The 27738-nt window shown below is 45.6% G+C and overlaps 1 protein-coding gene across 6 annotated transcripts in view; it reads right to left on the bottom strand.

The window, feature by feature from the left end:
* The window catches only part of KIAA1549L (KIAA1549 like), a 262959-nt gene that overhangs the window by 57209 nt on the left and 178012 nt on the right, over positions 1-27738 (bottom strand). For 3 of the 6 annotated variants that reach the window (XM_035722907.1, XM_035722906.1, XM_035722909.1), the window contains exons 11-15: positions 23326-23489; positions 20761-20910; positions 17001-17191; positions 10139-10266; positions 4107-4285 (exon numbers count right to left, since the gene is read on the bottom strand). In XM_035722907.1, coding sequence (XP_035578800.1) covers positions 4107-4285; positions 10139-10266; positions 17001-17191; positions 20761-20910; positions 23326-23489 — 812 coding nt within the window. The remainder of the gene's footprint in view (positions 1-4106; positions 4286-10138; positions 10267-17000; positions 17192-20760; positions 20911-23325; positions 23490-27738) is intronic. The other 3 variants (XM_035722910.1, XM_027579938.2, XM_035722908.1) reach the window with 2 other exon arrangements.

Raw genomic sequence — 27738 nt, 5'->3', positions numbered from 1 at the left:
AGATTCTAAACTATACATGAGTTTGATCTAAAGTCTGGGGAGAAGGTACAGAAAATAAAAACAGGATATGTTAGGGTAGTGAGGTTGATTTTTCTTTTTTCTTCTGAACATTCTATGTGGTTATTATGTTTTCTTTAAAATAATCTTTAAAAGAATTACCTACAATTCATAAAAGGAAAATTTATGGCTTTGAGGTTATGGTTTCTTCACTGAAATAAGCCAACCATAAGATAAGAAGGAAGAAAATTATAAGACAATCTGCCTTAAATGCTACAAAGCAGCAAATTACAGAGTACAGTTCAGGGCTCTTTTCCAATCCAAATGCCAGCAAGGTCCATTCCTTTAACTACCAAAATGTAACAAGTATCCATTTCTGGACAGGCAAAATGCTCATCTGTGTTCCTTCTGGGAGAGGGTGATGGGCCTGGCCGAAAGAGGGAGTTGTATTTAAATTTAGCTGAGATCTAGAATATGTCCCCATGACATTCACATCACGAAGCTGGGGTGAAAAGATCCAGGCATGGCAGCCATTATCTAGGTGCATACTGGGTAGACGTCCTAATCAAGAGCAGTTACCAGTTTATTAGTGACAATCTCAGAGGCCTCTAATCATTGGGCTTGTGTGTCAGGTGGTAGAATTGTACCTAAGGAAAGAGTCAGTGGGTATGATTGGCTTTGAGAAGACATAAAGTTTCCCAAATTATAGAACCAAGGAACATAAGATGATAAATGATCAATGAATCCTCACTTATTGGCTGACTAATTAATAATAATAATAATAATAATAATAATAATGATGTACTGATTGTGTGCTAAGCACTGTTCTAAGTGTTTCACTGATATTAACTCATTTGATCCTCCCAATAGCTCCATTTTACACATGGAAATACTGAGGCATTGAGAAATGAACTAACCTGCCTAAGGCCACATAAATACCAAGTAGAAGAACTTGGCTTCAAATCCTTGCAGCATGGCTTGAGAGTCTGTACTCTTTTAAGCACAATGTTATTTTTCACTGATGGGCCACAGTAAGTCAAAGAGAGGGAAGGAGCACTGTACAGGGAGCCAGGCGGCCTGAACACCATATCAGGGCTATCACAATAACCACAGTGTGATTCTGAGCAAGCTACTTGACCCTCTGGCCTCAGTTTCTTTGTCTAAAATATGAGGAAGTGGAAAAAAAAAAAAAAACTATGAGGAAGTTGGCATAGAAATGCTCTGTAAGTCCATAACCAGTGAAGTTCTTTTTAAAAATTGATGACCCTTGGGCCTCAGGCCCCCAGCCCCACCTCACCACGCTGCCCCACTGCCCTGTGCCCTCCATGGGGCCAGGCCCCTGCCCACACTGCTGGCCTCCCCTGCATGGAGACCTGCAGCAACCCATGCCTGGGTCTTCCCAGGTGGGAGTTGTCCTCCTACCTCCCAAGAGGAGGAGGAAGGGATACCTGTGGCACAGCAAGCACCCCCTGCATTGCCTCGCTGATCCAGTCCACACCCTATCCGTCGGGTCCGGGCCACATCCCCCTCTTCAGGAAAGACTAGAAGGCGCTGGGAGGGTTCCATCCGCCACAACCTCTCCTCCAACTGATGCTTCTGCAAGGTGCCTAAAGAGCCTGTGAAGCTCTAGGCCAAGGGCAATGTCTGGGTGGTCACCGTGGGCCTGATCCCAGCCCAGGTGCTGCGGTGGCAGAGCATGGCGCTGTGTGGGGAGCGTTTGCCAAGGACCCTACCGGCTGCCCAGTGCTCAGCCACCACTCGGTGAGGGCTTCAGCATCAGGTCTTTGCTGGGGGCCCCTGGGACGGGGTGCCATGGAGCAGCCCAGGTCCAGCCGGTTCTGGGTACAGGAGGGAGGAGGCAGTGCCCACTCTACTCCTGCCCTCTGAGCGGCCACTGGGGCCCCTCTGCCCCCTCCCCAGGCCCAGCAGAGCAGAGGGGGAGACTTCCTGGGGGGGGCCATCCCTCTCCCCTGAGCCCAGAGCCTGGCCCCGCCACTTACTGCAGGGTGCCCAGGCCCTGAGGGACTGTCTGGTGGGAGTCACAGGGCCTCACTTTGGGGCGCTGCCCACCGCCTTCTTGTCCATCTACACTCTCAGTGTGGTAACGCCCGTGGCCCCACTACCACCCCCCATTCCGCCCCCAGTGCTCACCCCTTCAACCAGCCCAGTCTACTGGGGGGTGGCCCCTGAAGCCCATGGCCCCCCGGGTTGCTCTGGGATCTTGATGCTCTCTCCTCCAGGGGGTGCGACTCAACAGGAGCTTCTGTCATGCGTGGGTCAGCCACTCCTGGGACCCGGTTGCCTCCACCCCAGGCTGGCTCCTCTCCTGGCACAGCCTTCAAGGCTCCCAGGGCAGGGGTGCTTCCCTCTCCCAGCCTTTCCCGCCACCATTGGCTGGCTGGGAAACCAAAGCCAAGAGGACCAAGAGTTGTCTGTGGCCACAGCAGCCTTGAAGCCCGAGGCCTCAGCAGTGCTGAGAACCCATGACGTTTACCGGACCACCCCACAAAGGGCTGGGCTTGGCCCCGCACCGCCCTGGCCCTGACGCTCAGTCAGGCCTTGCCTACCCCCAGAGGCAAGACTGGAAGGAGTGAGGCTTTGCTTGGAGTAGCCCCTTCCCAATCCCACTTTCTCTGGCCCTCTCAGTCCATCTAACCTTCCTTCTTTCCATCCATCCATCACCATGGGTCGCTCCCTCTTCCTGGCTCCGGGCTGGGCAAGGGAGAACCTGATGGTGGGTCCAGCCTGAGGTCCTGTCCTCCCACATCTGCCTGGGAATGAGGTGGTGCCTTTTTGGGGAAAGGAAATCAAGACTCTCCTTGGCTTTGGTGGTGGTCCTGGGGAGGATAACAGTAAAGGAGTAGACTCCTCCTCCCCCCAAAACTGATGAACCTCAACCCATCACACCTTTAGGCCAGCTTGGTCTTCCTGTCCTGAAAGCAAGAGGAGCTTTCTGAATCAGGTTTATACGTGGCCTGCAGGGAGGAATGAAGATGAGTCCCTGATATGGTTTACAATGCCCAGGTGTACAGGGGCCTGGCATGTTCCTTGAGGTGTGATGGGAAAAACACTTTAAACCTTGGAAATCTCCACTGGTTGTAGGTAACAATAGCAGAGTACAGACAAATGAAATGAACGATCAACAAAACAGCTGGACAAGAGAGAAAAACCAAAGCATGTGTGTACCCACGTGTAAAGTAGATGCCCACATGTAAGGTAGATGCCCACGAGCACTTTCCACATGCATGATCTTAAAAACTCATAAACATTTTCAGCCCACTGGCCATTCTGCTGCAAGGGATGGAAGAATGTCAGATATTCTCTACCTAACTTCCTCTCCTGCTCTTCTCTCAACTGCCCATACCTACTATCCATCCATCCACCTGTTTTCTTTGGTCAAATCATCATTCTCTGGAGCATGTTACAAAATTTTTTCAGACTCAAGGGAAAACTGATTAACATCCTGATGTGCATTGATATCAACCTGGAAGCAGGCAAAGGGTTGTTTCAAGCTGGCTAAAAGGAGTAAAAGTCATTTCAAAGCCTCTGTAGTAGGCCACATTCCTATCTGTATGACACTATCTTCTCTGGTCCTTTATCAGTTCGAGCCTCTTTCATCCTACCACAACTGGCATCCCATAATGAACAAGTTAAGAGTGTTACCAAAGAAACCAGAAGGTGGTGTGTGTGTGTAAGGGGATAGGGAAGAATTTGTGATGTTTCTCTTCATAACTACAGTTAAAAAAAAAAACAAAAACAAGCGATTTTTAAGTAAACTCTGTCCTCAATGTGGGGCTTGAATTCCCGACCCCAAGATCAAGTGTCTCACGCTCTACCGACTGAGTCACCCAAGTGCCCCCATAACTACAATGTTTAAAAAGTCCCCTTGGGCTTCCTGAGAAAGGCAAAAATGATTAAAAAACATCACCCAACAAACTCATTTTGGGTGACTTGCATCCTGATTGATGCTACTGAGGCCTGTACACACAGAGGTAAAAATGACCAATAGAGTCCCATACACTGGACAGAACCTGCAACCAGTATGCCCAGCTGGTGTTCCTTAGTCTGAATTCCCGGAGGCCTGGCTGCGCTGGTCCCCAGACGCTCACCTCACCGTTGAGGGCTGCCGACTCCTGGCTCCTGTCTGATGTGGGATGCACCACGGGGAGGGCTGTGGGTTTTACTGCAATGAGCTGCACAGATCCAGAAGATGTGTCAAAGGGATCGGCAGCCGCCTTGCCAGAGTTGTCAAAAAGCACCGCTCCTTCCTCTTCATCACTTGCCGGCACTGAAGCACAACATAAACACATGGATTTTTTTTATTGTGTAGGGATGCTGCATGATCGTGGGGGAATTTGTGTAAGGCTCCCAGACTAAGGACATTACATTACTCAAAGTGACCCCAGGAACAACAGCATCCAGTTCTGTGCCAAGGGCTCCCTATTGTTCAAGGATTTCTCTTAAATTTAAGATCTATACTGTTCATTCCTCCACTGTATTATCAATGTGTAGGAAAGAATAGTAGAGGTTTGAATTTATTTTTTTATTATGTTATGTTAATCACCATATATTACATCATTAGTTTTTGATATAGGGTTCCACTATTCATTGTTTGCATATAACACACAGCGCTCCATCCATTCAGTACGTGCCCTCTTTAATACCCATCACCAGGCTAACCCATCCCCCCACCCCCCTCCCCTCTAGAACCCTCAGTTTGTTTCTCAGAGTCCATAGTCTCTCATGGTTTGTCTCCCCCTCCGATCTCCCCCCCTTCATTTCTCCCTTCCTACTATCTTCTTCTTCTTTTTTTTAAAAAAGATTTTATTTATTTATTTGACAGAGAGAGACAGCGAGAGAGGAACACAAGCAGGGGGAGTGGGAGAGGGAGAAGCAGGCTTCCCGCAGAGCAGGGAGCCTGATGCAGGACTTGATCCCAGGACCCTGGGATCATGACCTGAGCCGAAGGCAGACGCTTAATGACTGAGCCACCCAGGCGCCCCATCTTCTTTTTTTTTTTAACCTATAATGTATTATTTGTTTCAGAGGTACAGGTCTGTGAGGTTTGAATTTAAACAGCAAAAACCATTGTTTCAAAACCATGACAAAATGTTTTTGGGGAAAAAAAAAAGTAAATTTTTTCTCTCTGAGTCAGAGATGAAAAAAGTACAATTGGCCAAAACTGGCAACTGTTCTTAAAATGTGACCATCAACAGAATAACGGCATTCAGTCCAATCTCTGGCACCAAACCACCCATTTTTGCACGAGGTTAAGCGATGAGTCTTCCCTGGTCAACTGGCCTTAGCAATTGCTGCTGACACTCTATGTTTTTTTCCTTCTCAAGGCTGCTTTTCCAGTGATTTGGGTTTGGGATTTTTCATTGGTCAAAACAAAAGAAAGCTAAGAAATAACCGCCAGAGAAATGAATTTAACACTATCGACAACTTCCCTAATTAAATAGAGTGAGTTCTGCCTACACTCTGTTAAATTAATTCTCCCCTCTGACAGATAATTCTGCTCTCATTGCTGAAAGACACCACTCTGCCTTGTGTATCCATAACTAAGCTGGCAGAAGAAGTTGAGAGCCAGTGGGATCTTGCTGATTGACTTGTGCTTAAAGCACATTCCCATTAGGTAGCTCTAAGAATGACAGTTTATTGAGCACAGCTGAGCAAGAGATAAATTAAGCCTGTTCAAACAACTAGACCAGTAGGCAAGTTAGGAGCAAAACAGGTGTTCTGTAAAATATGAATGTAATAGAATTGTATTCATCTTTCCTACTGCTTGCTCAAGACATTGGGATGTTCTTTAAATTATTGAAAAACACATAGTTTGTATCATATTGTCACTTATCATAATCACAGATTTGCCAAAGTAAGCTGAGTAAATCATTATTGTACAATGTGGCTAAAACACCTCGGAGTCTAATAATGGGCTATAGTTGGGAGTATTTTTTTGGTTCTGTGAACTTATTTGCAAATAGCAGGACACCAAACAGCCAACGACAGAAGAAAATCTCTACTCACACATCTTTATGGAGTAGAGCTTTGCTGGGCAATTCTTGCCTGAGCACCATTATCTCCCACCTGGACAACTGCTCTGAAAATCATCTATGGCAGCCATTGCCTCCTGATATTCATAGCCACAATGAATAGGACTGAGCTGTGTAACCAATAGGAAATCACAGAAATGACAAGGCTAGGTCATTAAAAAAACCCTGTAGCTTCCACCTTGCTCTCTCCTGGATCACTTACTCCAGGGAAAGTCAGCTGCCACGTTATGAGGACACCCAGGCAGCCCTATGGAGAGGTCCACATGGCAAGATACTGAGACTCCTGCCAACAAGTATGTGAGCAAGCCATCTTGTAAGTGGAGTCTGCAGGCCCAGTTGAGTCTTTAGATGACCACAGCCCAGGTCAACATCCTGACTGTGACCTCCTGCGCCAGAACCACCCAACTAAGCCACTCTGAATTCCTGACCCACAAATATGACATGAGATAATAAACATAGATTGTCATTTTTGGTTGCCAGGTGTTGGGGCAATTTGTTACACAGCAGTAAGTACCTAACACACTCTTGTCTTCCTACCTAAGATACATACTCACAGCAGCCAGGATGTCTATCTCTTTGAAAGGTAACCAGATCACAGTCCCCCCCGTTATCAGAACCCTCTGAAGCCTTCATCTCTCTTAGAATAAAACCCAGAGTCTTTACAATCTGGCCCTGACCACCTGGCTGAGCTCATTTCCCTTATCCATTCTGTTCCAGCTACAACAGCCTTTTTGAACACATCTGGCTTGTTCTCACCTCTGGGATTTTGCATTAGGTATAATCCCTCTGCTCAGAATGCAAAGTCTTTCTCCCTAGATCTTTGCATGCCTAGTTCCTTCTTAGTTTTCAACTGCACCTTGAAAAAGCCTTTCCTTGTCCACCAATCTAAAATAGCCTGCCCATAACCTGGTTATATTTTCTTCATGACACTTATCACTGCTGGTTTGTATTGATTTAACCTGTTCCTACCCCAGGTCTTGGAATAGAAGCTCCTTTCTGGCCCACCTTTTAAAAGGCTGATGCTTATTGCCTTTAATGATGTCTCACGTGTAGTTGGCTTTTAGTAAGGATTTATTGAATAAATGAAGGAATGAAGGAATGACAAAAATTTCCTGACTTAGAAAAGGAGATTGTTGTTAGTTGTTAGTACCTACAAAACAGGTGAACACGTAGAAGTTAGTTATGCTATCACTAAACGGTTCAGAGGGTGAAGAGATGGTACTCGGCGTTTTTATTGATTCTGGGTTGTGACACCCTCAATTCCCACCCTGTGGACAGGGTAAGGAGAGAGCATAACTGTAATGGGATACCCTGGAAACTGTATGAACTATAGTTCTTTTCCATCCTTATTCTCGAAAAAGATTCAGATTTGCACAATAATCCCTCCAGGTTTAAGAGAAAAATAATTAGCTATCCTGCCCCCCCATCCCTCAAAGACTTATGTAAAAAGACATTACATTAAATGTTGATATATGAAAGTGAGGGAGTCCAGCAGGTTCATGGGAATACTTGATGCATAGTTAGTCCCTAAAGGGAAAAGTGTGGGAGAACGCTAAAGGTAAGGGCCACAGTGAAACTGTGGAAGTGTCCCACACACCATACATCATCATCATCATCATCATCAACGTCACCAGCCTCAACCTCGTTGTGTCTTATTTAACTTCCATAAATCAGCAATCTATTTCTCTTCCTTCCTTCCTTCCTTCCTTCCTTCCTTTCTTCCCTCCCTCCCTCCCTCTCTCCTTCCTTTAGTTCATCTTCCAATCCAATAAAATACACTATTGATATTTTGATGAGCTCTGACATTGTGGATATGATATGGTGAAGTGAAGCCCATGATAAAAAGTACAAGTGGAGGCTCCATGGAAGGTCCAGCCTAGAATTCTGATGTGCTCCAGCGTCTGCTGGATTTTATAGTGAATGAACTGGTCCCATCATTTCAAGCTGAACCTCACTGAATGGGAAACTGCAGTGAAAGAGAGGCCACCACCCCTGGAAACTCACTGGGTTTACCTCTGGCAGAAATAAAATGCAACGAAGCACGATAAACCTGGAGAAAGGATGGCTTTTTAATAGAACAAACACATTAAAACCTTACCCTAGTACTGTAATTGGATTTTATTCATGCACCTGGCTCCTGTTATTTCTGAGCCTAATATTTAAATAATCAAAGTGACCTAAACAATAAGGAGGCGGGCAGAGCTGTGGAAAAACAAGAACAGAAGGTCGGCAGGAACATTTTGGGCAGGTCAGTGTCTCACCAGCCAGGGTGGGGAGTGATGGGGTCGGAAACATGCCCTGCTCCCTCCTCTTCTATGGATTAAATGCAAGGGACAGGGAAAGGCATCATCTCGTAAATGTGATTTGCTGACAGAGGAGTCTGTGCATTGTATATTTCTAAGCAAGAAAAAGGCACAGAACAGTAGGTTACATGGATTCATTTTATGAAAAAACAAAGCAATACAACAAAACCGATGTGTGTGTGTGTTGTCATATGCATAGTGAGAAGGTCTGAGAAAGACACAGGCTAAATTATTCAAGGTCATCTGAGGACTGGGGTGCGTGATGGGGCACGTGCGGGAGGACAGACTTTGACTTGACTTCATATATTTCTAGGAAGCCTTCTGTGAGCTGGCTTGGCAGAGAGCTGATAGGTAGGATTTCTGGTAGTCCCGAGTGGGGTAGAGATTCCAAGAAAACCCCACATGCCATACCCTGATTCGGGTGTAAAAAGCACAGTCTCTGTTACAGGGCATGGGGAATTCAGGAGAAGAAGAAATTCGGGAATCAAATCGGTAGAGGACAATTTAAACCAGTGCTTTACATAATGGCCAGGAATGGGAATGAGGAACAGATTTGCCCTGCAGAAGACAAATCCATTGTGTCATTATTCCTTTTCTTTCTTTTTTGGGGTCAGAAGAAAGAAGTCAGTGACATTTGGAAACAGGACTATTCTTTTTTTTTAAAGATTTTATCTATTTACCTGACAGAGAGAGACACAATGAGAAAGGGAACACAAGCAGGGGGAGTGACAGGCAGAGGGAGAAGCAGCCCCCTCCGCTGAGCAGGGAGCCCGATGCGGGGCTCGATCCCAGGACCCTGGGATCATGACTGGAGCCCAAGGCAGACGCCCAATGACTGAGCCACCCAGGCGCCCCACAAAGGAATATTCTGGCACTAGCTCCAAGAGAGGGTCCCTGAATCCTATTCCATCACATTCCTTTAAAAGGGAAGCAGAGCTAACCTGATCGCCAGATTAGTCGGCTTTTCACCTGGCATTTCTGTAGGATTTCACCTAACAACCCATTGAAATCTGAAAGGACTTTCTTCGGATCTGAGTGGCAGCCCGGGGTACTTGAACCTGGGCTCCAGCCAGCCGGCACCACACATGGAAGGAGCACGTGGAACGACGGTCAGAACAAAGGTGGAACCAGAGGAGGGGACATGCAACCATGTCTGATGGATGCCACATACAGATGGTGCCACAGCTCCAATGACTTATGAATAAATCCCAACACCTATCCTTTAGAGTGAGGGAAAAGATCTGTGTGAGAGAGAATCCAACCAGTTATGTTTCCCTAGAGAATAAAGGCGGAAGCACGGGCTGATTTTTATGATGACAGATTTGTCACCATGTTGTCTTTCCCGGGAGAGGTGGATTGGTAATAACTCCCTGGCAGAGACTGAACCCCTGAAACTTATCAAGGGAGTCAGGGCAAGAAAATGGGGGGAATCTCCAAGACAAGCAGCCTTTCAGAGACCTGCCCCCGTCATGGACCCGGTGCTAGGAATCCTGTCGATTCAGCCAAGAACTAGAAAAATCACAAAGCAAACATCGGTGCGTTCGGCATAGGGCTTTTCCAAAGCACTAGGCAATTCCATCAGATCAGGGAGCAGAGGGCATGAGACAGGATAATTCAGAGAAGGGGGACAGGCAATATCCCAAGAGGCAGGTGGCAGACTCCTGACTTTTCTGGGGCATACCAGAGAGGAGAACCTACGGTGCGTGTGAGTGTGGGCACCCATGTGTGTGCGCAACTGTGTGTGGGAGGGGCTCGGGGCTGGTGTTGGCAAAGAAGGCTTCTCACCATTTCTCTTCCGTGCCTCCTCCTTTGTCACTTTCTGCTGTGCCATGACATTCTGGGGCGAGCGCCTCCCTGAGCTGGGCTTCCCTGATTCGTTGCTGATGACAGAGCCATTCTCGCTGGGCGACCTGCTGGAAGTAACCATAGCAACAGGAAGATGGTAAGTTCTGACTCCAGCAGCCTCCTCTCAAGGTTATTTTATTTGCACCGTTTATGTCTGTCGCCTTTCATTCTGGTTTTATCCATAAAGAAGAAATGATACAGGAAAAGAAAACAAAACAAAACAAAACTAGCCCCACACTACCGCATGGGTTAGGCAGCTGGCCATCGTGAAGTATGTCGTTTAGTGAAGTATGTCGTTTATGGGGAGTGCTTAGCTCTGCAGAGTTCAGTGAGCACGGCCCTCAGGTCCCATCTCTGTTCCATTACCCCCAGTGACTATGGAAATGGTGGTGATGGTGTTTGTAAGCATGCCCTCTTTTTAAAACACAGCACTCTGAATAGTGTTGCAGAGTGTTTGATTCACGTGGCATCTGCAGGGACATGCATAAGACATAACGTTCTCTTTGGCGATTCTCTTTACAGAACAGACCCTGACCACTAAAGCTGAAGTCACCCCACCACTGAGTTTGTCATTCTGCTTCCCACACTGATGTGTGCGCACACGTGCGCTCTTTAACTGTGCGAACTGGCAACCATTTACATTTGAAACTACCAATTTGAGCTATTTGTTCCTTCAGGAGATACTTTATGTGCACCAGCTCTGTGCCGGGCACTGCGCCAGGTATCCTGGTATACAGAGATCCGAAGATACCACCCGTATTCTCTAAGAGCTCCCCATCAGAAGCACCAACCAGGTGCCAAGGACTACGTGAATGCTTTCACAACTCTTAGGGAATCATCAGGACAATCCACTGGTTTGGTGATCGTCACCCTTGTTTCTCAAGTGAAGAATGTGATGCTCAAGGAGGTGGAGGGTTTTGTCCAGGGCTGAGTTAGGAAATGGCAGATCTGTCCTGGAAACCAGGGATCCCCCTGCAGGCAGGGGCTCTCCCTCCATGCCAGAGCACCTCTCCTTTATTGCCTCCTAAAACGTCTCAGGTGAGGCAGGCCTGTACACAGGGAAAGCCACAGGGCCTTCTCCCCTTCCATTGGGGCCGATTCTGGTTTTCTGGGACTCTCTGGGAAATGAGCTCTTAGAGCCCCTGCTGAGGTTCTTGCTTCCTCGGGCCTCTGATCATCATAAAGACCAACTGCCTTCCCTTCTGTGGAGACAAGTCAGGAGGCAGATATCCAGAGGCCTCATCAAACCTCTTATTCTTCTACTGTCAATTGTCCAAATTCAGAACCTAAAGGCATCCAGCCCCTACAATGGAAAATTGATTGTAATAACATGTAACCCTCGACCAGTAAGTAAGCAGTTTCTAAAGTGGATGCTCCTCTTCTCTCCCCTCCCTTCTCTCTCTCTCCATGCTCTGGGAACTTTAGCACCCCAAAGCATGACCAGTGAAAGGGCCCACTCACATACACGGGATGATGCAACATCTGCCCCGAGGGTTCCATAGAACGACAGAGCCAAATGAGATGTTCCTGGCCAAAGTACCTCAGACAAGTATAAGTTTGGGAAGTCTTGTTTCTTTTTTTGTGGGGGGGGGAGTCTTATTTCTTGCCTTTCTTCTTTGGATATTCCTCATGCACATTAACATATCAAAGGCCCTGATCAGTCCTGTCCTAAAGAGACTCCTCTCCTTTTGTTTAATCCAGCATCTCCTAGTTTACTTGGCCCCAGATCCCTTTCACCATACAAATAATGCAGCTTGGGAAAATATGGATAAGGTATTAATTCATTAAATATATATTGTTTACCCCACAGCTATCTGATCACTAAGTGCTGGCTGTACACAGACACATCCACAGAGAAGACATAAGCCCTTGGATTATTTTCAGAACCTCTCAGTTAATGGCCCCTACTCTTCCAACTGGCTTTATTGGGGTCCAACAAGACTCTCACTGGGGTCCAGAGAGGAAGGAACGGGAAAGGTTTCTTGTAACCTATTTTATGTTCATAAAATAGTTAATGGTATTTGTAGCATTTGCATATTCTTTCCTTCATTTGATCCTGAAACAATTCTCTGGTTGTTCCTCTCACTCCAGGGAAAGGTATGAATGAGCACATTTCTGGAGAGAAACTCCACTTCTGCTTTACCCTTTCATCAGCTTATAGTCTTCTGTTTACACGGGGCCATCAACTCAAACATCTGGTCAAAAACAGAGTAAGATTTGTATGTGTGTGTGTCCACTCACATGACAGTGACAAAGATGCTGTTGAAAGCAAGAAATGGCCACCTGTGAGGCTGTAGTTTTAGGCTATTGAACTCCGTAGGCTTCTTTCTGGGGATATGGGTGTACATGGAGCCTGGATGAAGGGGCTGCTGAGCAGTTATGGCCAATCACTGAATTGAACGGCTGTCCCTATGAGGTTGATTCTCTATCCTTACCCATTAACCCCAGTCACAGACCAACAAAATAGTATCACCAAAAGCCTTGGCTAGAAGAACAGGACCTGCAACACCTGTCTGTCTACAAATAGCTGAATCCTCAGAGTTCAGTTTTCAAACGGTTTTAAAAACAGATTTAAAAATTGATATATCTTCATGACCATCCAATCACTGGTTTCTATTGTTTTTCACTTGCAAAACTTTTTGGATCACCAAACAGACCCATTCTGGGAGGTCATGTGTCCTCAACCAGCAGGAACAAGGGAACTGATGTGACAAGATGGGAAAGCCAGACAAATAAATGCACGATGAGTTTGCTGTTGGTTTTGGCATCTTAATATCTTCCCAAATGATCAGAGACTCCTGTGGTCAGCTGAACTTGAACAGAGGTGAGGTTTTTCGCATAGCTTTGGCAATGACACAGCCAGCCCTTAGTAAAATTCTATTTTTACAGTAATATTATGAAGCAAACATAGAAATCATTCAGCTGTACAGACATTGCTTTCTTTACCTATATTTGTTTCATAAGCTGTTATTTCTCAATAAAATTCTGAGGGTAAGTAATTGAACTTGATTACCAAGAGTAGACTCCTTGCTAATTCAAGAAGAAATGCTTGTTCTAAAAAAAATTTTTTTTAAATAAATCTTTATACAATTTAAAATCACTCATCTAGAATGGGTGGAAAAGAATTTTTATTCTTCCCATCGATGCTGTGTTAATATCCTAATTTTAGTAATCCTATTTTTTCTTTTCAGTGTCCTCCAATAGGCGATACATAAGTTGTTACCATGCCTTTATTGTATCTGGCAAAGCTCATAATGAGAATAATTACTGTAGGTAATTCTATTTGCCAGTCAATTCAGATAATTCGTCTGTTGCTTCTCTGTACGTTTCAACTCTCCATGCTGGGGCAGACCACTGCGGTTGTGATCCCAATTTATTCCCACCTCCCCGTAACCAAGCTTTGATGGCCTCCTCCCACACTGACTCTGGACTAGACCATGTGTCTCGCTTTGGCCAACAGAACAGTAGCAAACATGACACAAGCAAAGATTTGAGAAGTGCCTGCACTTGGGGGCTTGTTTTCTTGCTGCCCTTGGCACCCTGTAACCACCCTGTGAGAAAGCCAGAGCTAGCCTGCTAGAGGATGAGAGACCACTTGGCAGGGGGCCCCAGGTACCGGGCCACCCCAGACAAGGCTATCACCAACAAGCCAGGCCAGCTAGCCGACTACCTGACTACAGATGCATGAGTGAGCCCAGCTGAGATCAGCCAAGCCTAGCTCAGCCCAGAACCACCACCTACCTGAGCTCAGCCCAAACTGCCAACCCACCAAAAATCATGAGCTGAAGAAATGGTAGTTGTTTTAAGCTGCTAAGCTTTGGAGGAGTTTGTGGTGGAGCAATAGATAACTAATCCGTATCTCCTCAACCTTCTTTCCTACTCAAGCTGGAATCCAACCTTCTCTTTCTCTGTACCTCTTTCTGAGGTACCGAGAACTCCTGGAGGGAAAAACACAGTTGCAGGAATCCAGTGCAAAATTTGTGTATTTGACACAGACAATCCTTCCATCCCCCTCAAATTACTCCCTTCTCTTGGCTTCTTGGATTCCATTCTTGCTTTGTCCTCTTCATGCCTCTTTTTCCTGATACTTTTTGGTCTCCAATGCTGATTCTTCTTCATCATCTGGACCTCTAATCATTGCAATGCTCCAGGGGTCAGGTCTTGGGTCTCTTCTCTATCCTCTCCTGGGTGACCTCATTCAGTGTCTTAGCTTTAAATAGCCAAATGCTGACAACTCCTCCATTTATATTTCTACTCTGTACCTCTCCTCTGAACCGCATACTCATACAGCTAGTTGAATTCTGAACACTTCAACTTGCGTGTCTAAGAGGAACCTCAAACGTAACATGCCCACATCCAAACTCATGATCGTCCCCTACCGATTTCTTCTCTTCTGGTCCTCTCCAACACAACCAGTGGCAAATGTGTCCCTCTCTATTTCCATTCCTCACAACAGTCTATCAGCAAAGCAAGCCTTGTCAGCTCTTCCCTCAAAACATGTCTACAATCCCATCACTTCTCACAGTACCATGCCTTGGCCCACACCACCATGTCTCACCTGGACTACTGTAATAGCCTCCTGACTGTCTCTCTGCTTCCACTCTGCCTCTCTACCATCTGTGTTCCACAGAGCAGCCAGCATGAGCCTTTACAACTGCAAGTCACAGTATGTCACTGTTCTTCTCAAAACCCTCCAATGACTTCTGATCTTTACTCAATAAAATTCCAAGTCCTGACTTTGGTCTATAGAGCCTGACATGCTCCACTTCTGTCAACTTCTCTGACCCATCTGCCACCGCTTCCTCCCTAGTTCACATCGGCCTCCTTGGCCTTCTTGCTCTTCTTCGAGTATGTGAAGAGATTTCTTCCTCTGGGCTTTGCACATACTGTCCCATCTGCTTGGAACATTCTTGTCCAAGATAGCCTTGAGGTTTATATAGCATTTCATTCAGGTCTTTCTCAAGTGTCACTTTATCAGAAAGTCCTTTCCTGACTTCATAGCTAAAAATGGCATCATGCCCCTGTCCCCTTCCATTGCTCTATCCTCTTACCATGCTTTGGTTTTCTTCTTCATACCCATCACCACCCGACTTACTGCATATCTATTTCTCTATTTGTTTATTGCCTAGCTCTCCCCACCAGATTGTAAGCACCACAGGAGGAGGAACTGTGTCTCGTTCACTGTGGTATCCCCAGTGCCTGGTGAATAACACCCAAAAAATATGTTAGGTGAAGGGAGGGAGAAAAGGAAGGAAGCAGGGGTGATATAGTTCTCCCAGCTTCCACTGTGGTCTCAGGCAAAGGAGCGAAGGAACTTGGCAATGGGAGTTGGTTTGGCCAGCCAACAGGGCTTACCATAGAGCTCATTACCTCTTTATAAGACTATTGTAAAGTCCTTACAACGAGTTTCCTGGCCTCTAGCCTAACCTCTCCCATCTATCATCCACATTGCCACTGGAGTAGTCTTTCTAAAATACAGGCTGAATGTCACTGTCTTGCAGAAGAACTTTCAGTGGCTTCCCACTGCCCAGAGAATACACGTCAAACTCCCTAGCCTGGCAGTTGAGCCCCTCCACAATTTTCATCCATCTGGTTTCATCCTTCACTGCACCCCAACCACTGTGAACTATAAACCCTAGGGACATTCACCAGTGCATGAACATGTGCTGGTCCCTCTTTTCTCCCAGCTTCTTTGGACTGGACGCCTTTATCTCTCCCCAACTATTGACACTCCATTCACCCTTTGAGGCCCAGCTAAAACCTAAGCTCCTCCACCATTAGCAAGCCCTTTCCCTCATCAGAATTAAGCTCTTTCTCCTCTCTTTTCCACAGCACTTAATTTAGACTCCCCTATGAGCACTCACACATCATGCTTGGTTTCCAGGTATTTATCTCTCTGTCCCTCCATCATGAGATCCTTGGGGTCAGGTCTCAATCGTATTCCTTTCTGTAGCCTTTCCAATGCATGTCAAAGTGCTTTGTTCATGGTAAAAACTCCTAAAATTTTTTTAAAGATTTATTTATTTATTTTAGAGGGGGGAGGGGCAGAGGGAGAGAGAGAATCTCAAGCAGACTCCCCACCAAGTGTGGAGCCCAACACAGGGCCCAATCCCACAACCCCAATCCCATGACCCCAAGATCATGACCTGAGCTGAAACCAAGAGTCATATGCTTAACCAACTAAGCCACCCAGGTGCCCCCTCCCAAAATGTTTTTTTTTTTTTTTTTTAAAGATTTTATTTATTTGTTTGACAGAGAGAGACAGTGGGACAGGAAACACAAGCAGGGGGAGCGGCAGGCAGAGGGAGAAGCAGACTCCCTGCAGAGCAGGGAGCCCAATGTGGGGCTCGATCCTAGGACCCTAGGACCATGACCTGAGCCGAAGGCAGACGCTTAATGACTGAGCCACCCAGGAGCCCCTCAAAATGGTTTTTGAACTCAAACCATGAACTCTTGGAAATCGGCCAGATAAAATCCAACTCTACTGAATTAAAGGCACTGCTTATAAGATAAGTTCAAAACTACAAGTGTGACACCAGTGCCAAATTTGCAGTAATACGTAGGAAAGCTAAATCTCTGCTGTTGTGGCTGATCGGTGATATAAAACCTTACAAAGCGTGGCTCATGAGAAGCAAGTATTATGATTCTTGTCATCTCTCTTAGTCCTCCTCAAATATTCAAAATGAGCATGGAGGGGAATTTTTAAAGAAAAAAGTGGTATTAACTTTAAGGCTTCAGCTGCTCTCCCCATCAATTATTCCCCTTGCTGGGACAGAGAGGCAGAAGTTGGCCCCGTGCCTACCTCTTTCTGGTTTCGGTGGACTTGGCCGTCTTGATAGTGCTTCCATCCTGGGTGATGTCTCTTTCCTGAGAGGCAGGAACATCTCTAACAGGGAGTGGGAGGACCACTGTTTCCTGAGTCACAGGGACGACCTCCTCATCCGCCCCTTGCTGGCCCAGGTGCTGCTTGGCATAATCAAAGCCTTGCACAGGCTACAAAAAGGAAATGGATTTGTGGTCAGACTTCTGACAGAGTGTGACTCGAATGATGGCTTTAAGAGAAGATGGGCAGGAGAGTGCATGTGACAGGACCACACTTAGCTTTCTGATGAACACGAGTGAACTCAAATCTCCCCCATAATTCCGGTCTGCAAAATCAGAATCCGTGCTCATTCCACCCAGCTACGGAATCTCCCTAGACAAGACTTACTTGGAAAAATGAATTGTATAAACAAGATGCAAATATGTGTGTGAGAACAAATTTCTTTCAAGAATTTTAAACCACCAATTTTAAGTCACTAGATACTGCTAATTAGAGACTCTTAATTGATATGTGAAATAGGTCCTGTATCATCTCCTGCCTCAGAATGTCCTGTCATCCCTGAACCCCACTTTTCACGGCTTTATGTGCAATAAGAGGTGTGTGACTTTGCCAAGTTGCTTGAATTCTGAACCTCAATTTTCTCATCTGAGAAATGAAGACAATCAGATCTGCTTTACCTATACCACCCCTGAGTATGAAAGGGGAACTGCAGCTCCGAAAACAGGGAAAGAAACGTGCTTCCATGCGTGAGGCAGTACAATCATTAATAATAAAATGGGATTTATGGAATCACTCAAATCCAGACCTATGGCTCTCCTACGATTCATCACTGGGTAATTAGCAAGCCTTTTATTGCACAATGTCTGAAATCCCAAGTGAACAGGGCAGCTGTGAGCAAAGCCCAACAGACATCTATTAGCCAGGCAATAAAAAACCAAGAGGCATGTTTAAACAATTCCTGGGAGTGTCTCTATTCGGCTTTCTGCCCCAGAGCAGCACAACAGTGATTTAAGGCAGGACAGTGGGGTGGCAGAGAGCACCAGCTCTGAAACAGACTGCCTGGGTTCCAGTGCCTGGCACATAGTAAGTGCTCAGTCGATACTAGTTAATATTGTTCAACTCCCTATTAAATCACGGGCCAGGTGAAATAGAAATCAGTGATTCTCTTCAAGAAAATCGGGATGAAACTCAACCTCTACCATGTGGGTTCCCTCAGAACCCGACATGGTGAGGAGGTCCCCTTCAGCGGTGGATTTTGCTAAGAAATGTAGCAGGGAGCATCCAGCTAGATGGAATGGTCTAGGGCTATGGCCCAACCCGTCAAATCTTCCTACTGCATCTCAGGACAGGATGGAGCTTTGCTAAATCCAGCAAAGCTTCCTTATGTCAAGCTGTCTGTAGTTCTGCCATGGACAGTGCCTCCAGTTCCCAGGGAAACTCACTGTGGGAAGTGCACTCAGCCCTCCCTCTTCGCTGAGACACACTCTCTGATCCAGATGGTGACCAGGGGCATTCTGTGCCAGGATCCGGCAATGTGCTTCTGAAATAGTGTATGTCTGTTTGTTTCTTTCCCTCCTGTGGGGCCGCATGAAACAGAATGAGCCTTTGAACCACCTGGTCTTGTTCCTAGACTACTGGATGGCCTGCTCCTCCAACCGACAGTCACCAAGTGGATTCAATAGAAATGTTTCTAGAAGCTGACCTTTTCTCCCCAGGTCCACTGTTTTATTGTCTCCTGGCTTGGTCTTGTTGCTTCCATTCAGGTCCTTCCGAGGCGCACCCTTGACAAGCTTCCGAAGCTATCTCCCTGAAAACCACTCAGGTCATGTCACTCCCCCATTAAAAATGTTTCATAGCACTCAAAACTCTCCAGCAAGGCATTGAGGCCCTTCACAGCCTGGCGGGACCCACCTGTTTAGCCACAGCTCCTGTTGGCCCCTTTTCCGTAATATCCCCATGCCCCCATGATCCTATTTAGCATAGTGCTGACTATAGGTGTTGGGCACTGGCTTGTGCCAGGGACTGTGCCTGGTGCTGGAGATATGAAGATGAATAATAGCTGGTCCCCTGCCCTCAAGGAGCATTTGATACTATTGGTACAGTGCCGAATGCATGACATCAATTTGACACTTCAGCCCCACTGTAGTTCAAGGAGGTGGGTATTATTATTATGATTCCCCACTTTAAAGATAAAGAAACTGAGGTCTGGAGAGGTTTAGCCACTTGCCCAGGCTCACGCAGATTCTTCCCATGGCCTCTCCTCTCCTTCTGCGGCCTCCCATCTTGGTTAAGCATCTGCTACCGTACTTGGCCTGGCTTCCATGCTGAGAGTCCTGGCCTGTCAGTGAAGAATTGAGAGTCTCCAATGGCAGCTAAGACTTCCCAAGAACCTAGTGAGGACAACAAGCTGGCTCTGGCCTTTTCCCTCTTGCCCCCACTCTCTCTGGATTTGTCCCTTCACTCTTTACACTGGATTGAAGTTATCTGCTAGATACTTCAGGCGACTGGGTTGACGATGAGTGAGCATCATCATGACATTAAGGAATGACAAGTTCAAGGGTGGCCACTGTTATTAGGTTAATAATAAGAGTTCTTGCATATGTTCAGTACTTACAGCCTGCAAAACACAGACACCTCATTTCATGCTCACAACCACCCCCCGGGGGAAGCAAGGCAAACATCACAGTCTTCATTTCACAGGTAAGAACACAAAAGCTCAGAAAGGTTCAGTGACTTGCCTAAGATCACACATCTAAGTGGTGAAAGACTCAAGACTAGTCCCTTACTCTTCTGACTGATAGGTAGTTGTCTTTCAACCTTCAATCTGAAAATCACCTGCAATTCATTAATTGTCCTTGGACACACATTAGTGAGTGACCCCTGACACCATTGAGACATCATGAAGTATCTATAGTTGCTTCAATGAGTTTTGTAAAATTATCAGATCAAAATAATCCCCAACAATTTCAAAAGGTAGACAAGTTATCCAGACCTTTTAGGAAAAAAAGCATGTATAATAATAAAGGCCAACCAACAGATGAATGGATAAAGAAGATGTGGTATATATACACAATGGAATATTACTCAGCCATAAAAAAATTGGAATCTTGACATTTGCAACAGTGTGGATAGAACTAGAGGGTATTATGCTAAGTGAAATAAGTCTATCAGAGAAATATTATATGATTTCACTCATATGTGGAATTTAAGAAACAAAACAGATGAACAAGGGGAACGGAAGGAAAAATAAAATAAGATGAAATCAGAAAGGGAGACAAACCATAAGAGACTCTTAATCATAGGAAATAAACTGAGGGTTGCTGGAGGGGAGGTAGGTGGGGGGGTGGGGTAACTGGGTGATGGGCATTAAGGAGGGCACTTGATAGAATGAGCACTGGGTGTTACATGCAACTGATGAATCAATGAACTCAACTTCTAAGACCAATAATACACTATGTTAATTGATTTTAAATTTAAAAAAAAGAAAAAATAAAGGCCAATTTGTATGTAATATTTATGTGCCAGGCACAGCTCAAAGTAACTTTCAGAGCTTACTTAATCTTCACAACAACCTATAAATAAATAAATAAATAAATAAATAAATAAATAAATAAATAAATACTGTTATCATCCCCATTTCACAGATGGGAAAACTGAGGCACAAAGAGGTTAAGTACGGGTCATACAGATAGTATGTGAAAGAGAGGAAACAGCCGGGCATCTTTAGGGGGTGACTGACCTGTCCCGAGCAGATGGTCATGCCAACCATTGCAGGCCCTCCAAGCTCCATCCTGCATCTGGATGTGGCCCTAACTACTTTCCCGTAAGGCTGCCTGTTCCAGGGAGCCATGTTCTCATCAATTATATGAAGGGAACCACTGGGCAAAGGCTGTGAATCCAATGAACAAAGAGTAAAGAGAAATGAACCAGGAAGAAAGAAGGTCACAAAAGCCCTGATGCCTGGCCCTCTGGCATTTATCATTTTCTAAACATTCTACCTGCAGAAGCCCAGCTGACCACCATGGTTAACAGGGTTCCGTCTATGGTATTTTGTCTCTGCAGAAGGGTGGGGGCGTGCATGCCCTGGCCTCAGCTCGCAGGACAGGCGCGCGTGCGCACTCACCTCCTCTTAGCCTGTCTCAGTCTCAGCAGGGATTCCCCAGGAATGTCGTTGGACACTGCAGCATGCATTCTAAAGACGCAGTGATGTCCCTGGAGACTAGGAGACCATCCTCTCGCTCTATGGATTGGTCCTGAAGACTAACTTTTTAATTCCGCCTTGTCCCTTGGCATTAAATGAATTCTGCTCACAGACATGGGTGGTGAGAAGTGATGCCGGCGGCTCTGTCATCTCGAACACTGCAGCGTCCCTGGGTTGCAGGAGCAGGACTGCAGTAAGAAAGAGGCAGTTCTACCCGCTGGCTTCCGGTGATGAAAGGGCTTTGCAAATCAAAGTGCGCAGCCCAGCCTCATTGAGGGAGAAAACAACCAGCACCACCACACACAAGTGAAGCCAGTCTTCTCTTGGAACATGAATTGGCTTGATTGTCAACATCGGCCAGGTATCTCTTCAAGCATGATGCCCCAGGTAGGAACATAAAAGGGGCCATGAAAACCCACAAACATGAATCTCTTCCAGCTTCAAACAGCTTTCAAGCCAGAAGGTGTGCTGAAATCGTGGGCTGCCCACCTCACCTTGGCAAATTAATAAAATTTTGGCTTAATCCAAAACACAAAGTTGGCATTTACAACCTCCATGTGGCAGGTTTTGCATCCCCGGACTCGGCTGCAATTAGATTCTGGTAATTACTGTTATGTCTGAAAGGCTCAGATTGTAACTAAGCTAAGATGGGAATGAAATACCCCTTCTTGGAACAGTTTCATGTCTCACTACTTGGACCACTACCAACACTGCGCTACTTCTGGAAAGCGGGTGCCTTTGGGTTGACAGAAACAGAACAACCTTCTTTGGAGTTTGGCTCTTTCATAGACAGAGCGTCTGATCAAACTGCAGCTTTGCAACAGGTGAATTAGTTTAATAAACAATAAAATCCATTTGATTTCTTTTGCTGAAGCGAGGTGTGACCATCCAGAAAGGACTAGGTATGCATGACTCCTGGCAAGGACCACCTCCAAGACATTCATTCCAACAGAATGGAATTCCTTTCTCTATTTCATTCCTGCACAGCTGGACAAAGCTCAGAAGTTCCATGCTGGAAGAGGAGTCTACCTGCCAAATCTCAGGGTTCATGAAGGTGTATAATGTGGAGAGAGCCCAAACACACAGATCTGGGCCAGAGTCGTTCCCCTGCTGCCAGTTATGTGATTTTGGACAAATCCCCACAGTCGCTCTCTTTCCTTTGGGTTTCTCAACAATAATGTGAAAATAATAAAACCTGCCCTGATTATGACCTACCTTATAGGGCTGCTGTGATGAGACAACAAGGTGACAGACCCAGAAGAATCCAGCAAATAGTAAGGCATTATTTAAACATCAGGTATTAGAGATTATTATATTTCCCTTGGGGAGTATCACAAAGGGAGCTATGTGACTGGAAAAGTAGCCTTTGGAATTTCCTGAGTCCACTCCCCTCCCAGGCACCAGCAGTGAGGAGGCTGGGCAGAGTGGGTGGGCTCCCAGCCAGGCTTCACTGGAGCCATTGAACTGGTGTGTTTGATGACCGCTGGGCCAAGGCTCTGCAGCTCGCCCATCATGGCAGCCTTTGGCGATAAGCCTCTCCAGCCAATGGAAAAAGGAACATTTTGAGAGTCTAATGTGCCCCAAAGAGCCCTGCATTAGGAGCCCAAAGACCTGGTTCTACCATCAGTTCTGCTACTTACTGTGCAATCTTAAGTTGCCTCTCTGTAAAAGGAGGATGTCAGATTAGACGACCTCCAAGGCCGCTTTCAGGTCTATCTAGCTCCTAATTTTCTGTGCCTCAGTTTCCTCACCTGCAAAATCATGGCCCTTCCTTAAAGCATTGCTGGGAGGACTGAGTTGCTATATGTAAAGCCATCAGAAGCACTATGGCAAAGAGAGAGCATTAGATGAGCATTTGCTATCATATCCTGATTATAAACATAAAGGGAGTACAACAATGTGAATAGAATTATATGCTTGAAAGTGGTTAAGATGGTAAATTTTACGTTATCTATAATTTACTCTAATTTTTTAAAGATTCAAATAAATAAAGGGTCTCCTTCAAAATGAGGGCTTGCTAGAATGTTTCTGAAGGCATTTGCAATGGCCTCAAAAGCCAAGAGAGAAAAGGCAGGCAGAGCCCTTCCTCACTACCTCACACACCTTTGCTCTCTGAGGCAGGTTCATCATGGTGTCTGGCTTGAAGTCGTTCTTGTTCTTCCGGCAGAGCACGGCAGTGATGATGATGATGATGACCGTGACCACAGCGATGGGCGCCAGCACCGCGGCAATGATCCACAGGTTGTTGGGTGGATTCTTCACCACGGCTGTGGGAAAAGCAGAGGGAAGCACGTGACAAGGGACACTGGGAGGGGGAAAGTAGCCCCCACACCCCAGGTCCCAAGTCATGAGATGGTGAACAGGGTTTGGGATCAGAAAGGCCCTTGCCTTGGGCAAGTTACTCAAGATCTCTGAGTCTCTGCTTTCTCATCTGTAAAATGGGGCTATCACTTTGTGAAGCATCAGAGAGATGAGGTACATGTGGAGCTTTGGTGTGGTCCCTAGTAGGTGCTCAATAAATATTGAGCCTTCATTATTATTAAGAGAAAGAGGAAGATGGATTGTATCCATTTTCCCTACAGGTGATGTCCATGAATCCAAAGAGAAGAGAGAAGACATCTGAGGGTCATAGTTGGACTGCAGGCAGGAGGCAAAGGCCACAGAGAGATGTCTCTAAAACTGTAGTGAAGTCACCTCTGAGTGAACGATAAATAAACGTAGCTGAGTAGATGATCTATGCCCACCAAGGGTTGGTTGGGGCAGCTTGGAAATGCCTTGGTCTGATCATAAGGATCAGGTTGCTCTCAAAGCCAGAGTAAAGAGTAACCAAAGCTATTGTCAGTAGGAAGAATGTGTTATTAGCACAGGAGCTGCTTCTTTGGAGGTGGGGTTGGAATTAATTAACCTGCAAAGGACAACAGGGTGATGGTCATGCTCTCTATCAGGATAGGGGTTAGGGTCACACAGGTGTATACATCTGTCAAAACTCATCAAATGGTATACTTAAGATCTGTACATTTTACTCTATGTAAATTTTACCTGAACATCAGAAACAAGTATTGAATTCTAGGCAATGATATGCATGCTCAAATGTTTAGGGTTGAAGTCTGCTGATGTTTGCAACTTACTCTGAAATGCATCAATAAAAAATAAGATGGATGAATGGCTGGACAAAGGGACAGATAGATAAATATGTGATAATGAAAGAATAGTAAAATGCTAATTGTGGAATCTAGGTGGTGGGAACACGGGTGTTCACTGTACGGTTCTTTCAAATTTTTGTAAAGCAGGCTAGGAATATGTAAGAAAAAGAAAAAGTCCTTGGCGTGAGATGGATGAGTCTCCCCCATGATCATTGGCGGGGAAGCTTGGAAGATACTTTCGTCCAATCAAAAAGACCAATATGTTCTTAGAACTGGAGTAAACGTAACAGTAACCAAAACAATCGTCTAGAAAAAGAAAGAGTTATTGGAAGGGAGTGGGTCCACAGGTAATCTAGAAAAGAGAGCCAAAGGGCAGGCAAGAACTTGTCCATGTCATAGGAATGGGCCCCAACTGGCAGATGTGGGGAATCCAGCTAGGGTAGGTCTATCCTCGCGAACAAGATGGCCACAACTGGCTGTTTCAGCTTGGTGATACTGTCCCCTAATCCCACCCAAGTTCTCTGCTCTCCTACAACCTAGATGATCTCAGAGAACCATGGCTTTAAATACCATCTATGCTGACGATGTTCGGGGGTAGATCTCTAACCAGGACCACTACCCTGAACTCTGGATTCCTATATCCAACTGCTAACTCAATCTCCAATTGGATACTTAAGAGATATCTCAAATTTATTATGTCTAGAACCCAACTCTCAATTTCTCCCCCAAACCCATTCTTCTTGTGATAAGTCTTCAACCCAACAAACTGCAATTCCTTCCTTTCAGTTGCTCCAGTCAATACCTTTGCCATCAATGTTGACCCTTCCCTTTTATTCTCACCCATCATCCTATTCATTGACAAACCTCGTCATCTCCAACTTCTAAATGAATCCACAATCTGTTCACGTCTTTCTATTGCTGCTCCCACTGTGGTCCAAGCTACCAACATCTCTCATTGAATTACTGCAATGGCCTCCTACTTTGTCCCTTGTCCTCTATAGTCTATTGCAACAGAGCAGCAGAGTGATCCTTTAGAAACTCTGATGACACACTCTACTCAAAACCTTCCAGAGGCTCCCCCTCCCCTCAGAGTAAGGGCCAGAGTCCTCATAATTTCTAAAAGACACCCTGGTTACTTCTCTGGCCTTACAGCCCACTGCTCTTCCCTTAACTCACTCTGTTCCAGCCTACCAACCTCCTACTGTTCCTCAAATGTGCTGGACATGCTCCTGTCTCAGGACCTTTGCACCAGCTTATTCTTCCACCTAGAGTGCTCTTCACCTAGACATCCATGGCTCCCTCCCTCACTTCTTTCAGGGCTCTAAACAAGTGTCAAATAGCAATCCCTGCCCCTGGAATTCTCCATCCCCCTCCTCCTACTTAATTTTTCCTTTAAACAGTGCCTCTCAAACTGGTGCATGCCAATCGCCTGGGAATCTTGTTCAAATGTACAATTCTGATTCTGTGAATTGGGGTGAGGCTTGAGATTCTGCCTTTCTAACAAGCTCCCAGGTGGGGTCTGTGCAACAGGCCCCCAGGCCACACATGGAATGGTAAGGCTCTAAAGTACGCATTGCTGTCTGACATGATACATTTGTATTTACTCCTCATCTATCTCTTGACTCTCCACTAAAATGTACACTCCAAGAGAGCAGGGAGGTTTTTTTTTTCTCTTGTTCACTGCTACACTCCCAGGGCCTGGAACAGGGCCTTGCACATAGTAGGTGCTCAATTAAAAGTTGAACGAATATATAAATGAACCTCCATTAGCCCTGTTGCAATTTGGCTCCCCATATAGGTTTTCATATGGCAAAAAATAAGGGCCACTTAAAGGAGAAGTCCCATCTCTTTGGCAGTTCTAGTCTATATTTTAAATTAATATACTACCAATCTGGTTTATATACCAGTCTTTTATAAGTCTGCTTAGCATAAGTTGGTCCTCCTGATCCTGCTGAACTCTGAGGGCTCTGAGACCCACAAAGCTGAGCACAAGACTCTGGAATACTTCAGAGACCCCACTGGTAAGTGACACATGATGAGTCAGTTGGTCTTTCTCTCTGACTTCAACCACCCTTTCTGACTTCAGTTGGTACCTCATTAGCCAAGATCTGCCTCTCATCCGGCAGCACTTGGATCTGGAGTTCTTTAGTATAAAAAAACTTCTTTTCCATAGTTTTTATCAATCGGTGATTAATCACATTTTTAACTTCTGAAAACAGCTCAGTAGATAATGTGCTTCTGTTGACATCAAATATTTAATTGCTACTGCTTTTAGTAATTTGGTATTTACAAGTGAGTTTGATGCCATTAACATTTTTTAAAGCTTAGGGTTTCCATGGAAAATAACCATATGCCTCTTTTGGCTATGCTATTCTATCCTGGTGAAGAAAAATATATAGTGTATCAGAACATGATACCCTAAATATATATTTCATTAGCAAGAGTTAATATTTACACGTGTCCTTCTTCTACTTGGCTTCATCATTTTGGTATCTATGTTCCTTCTCGGTGCAGTATGTAAAATCCTTTCACCTCTATTTAAATGGAAAGAGAATACATTTATCTTATGTACATTAGTAAATTCATTTAATGGTCAAAGAGATAGTAAAGCTAGGTCAGCTGAAATCATTCAAACCCAATGCGTTCATTGGCACAGTGATCTAAAACTGCAAAGTCATATACAGAAGTGAAGAGGCAAGAACAGCTATTTCATTTGCAAGAACTTGGGTAGAAAAAGGGTAACAAAGGGCAGCAACATGTTCTGAGCTTCCGCTGTGCATGAGGCACTGTGATAGGTTTTTTTGCTCAGGTGCTATTCTTATCCTCAATTTGCAGATAAGGAAACTGAGCCCCAGGGAGGTTTGGTGGTTTTATGCAAAGTAATCTCTCTGAAATACAGTTTGTCAGTTCTAAGTTGGAATGGAGGTGTGTGTGTGTGTGTGTGTGTGTGTGTGTGTGTGTGTGTGTGTGTGTGTGCAGGGGAGGGTATGGTCCAGAGCCCAGCCACTGGTGAGCAGTCAGCTCATGTCACTCTCCTGCCCAAACACTCCCGTGGCTCTCATTCCACTCGGGGTACGGCCGTTGTGGCTGTAGTAACTGTGGTCCCTCACCTGCACCCTGACCTCATGGCTGCCCCTCTCGTCCATCAGTGACATCCTCGCTGGGTCTCAAACCTCCCCCTCTGCCTTGTCTCTTGGTAGCCTCAGCTGGTTGCTCACAAATCTTCTTCTTAACCCCTCAACTATTTAAAATCAGGACCTTTATCTCTTTGACACCCCCCTGGCCTTCCCTGCTTCATTTTTCTCCATGGCACTTACGAGCATCTAACATTTTACTTACTTATTTTGGTTATTTGATCTGCCCATTCAGAAAT

Source organism: Zalophus californianus, chromosome 11, assembly GCF_009762305.2.
Source record: "Zalophus californianus isolate mZalCal1 chromosome 11, mZalCal1.pri.v2, whole genome shotgun sequence".
Classification (NCBI taxonomy): domain Eukaryota; kingdom Metazoa; phylum Chordata; class Mammalia; order Carnivora; family Otariidae; genus Zalophus; species Zalophus californianus.
Note: the sequence above shows the minus strand (reverse complement) of the source record. Positions and strands in the feature narration are given on the sequence as shown.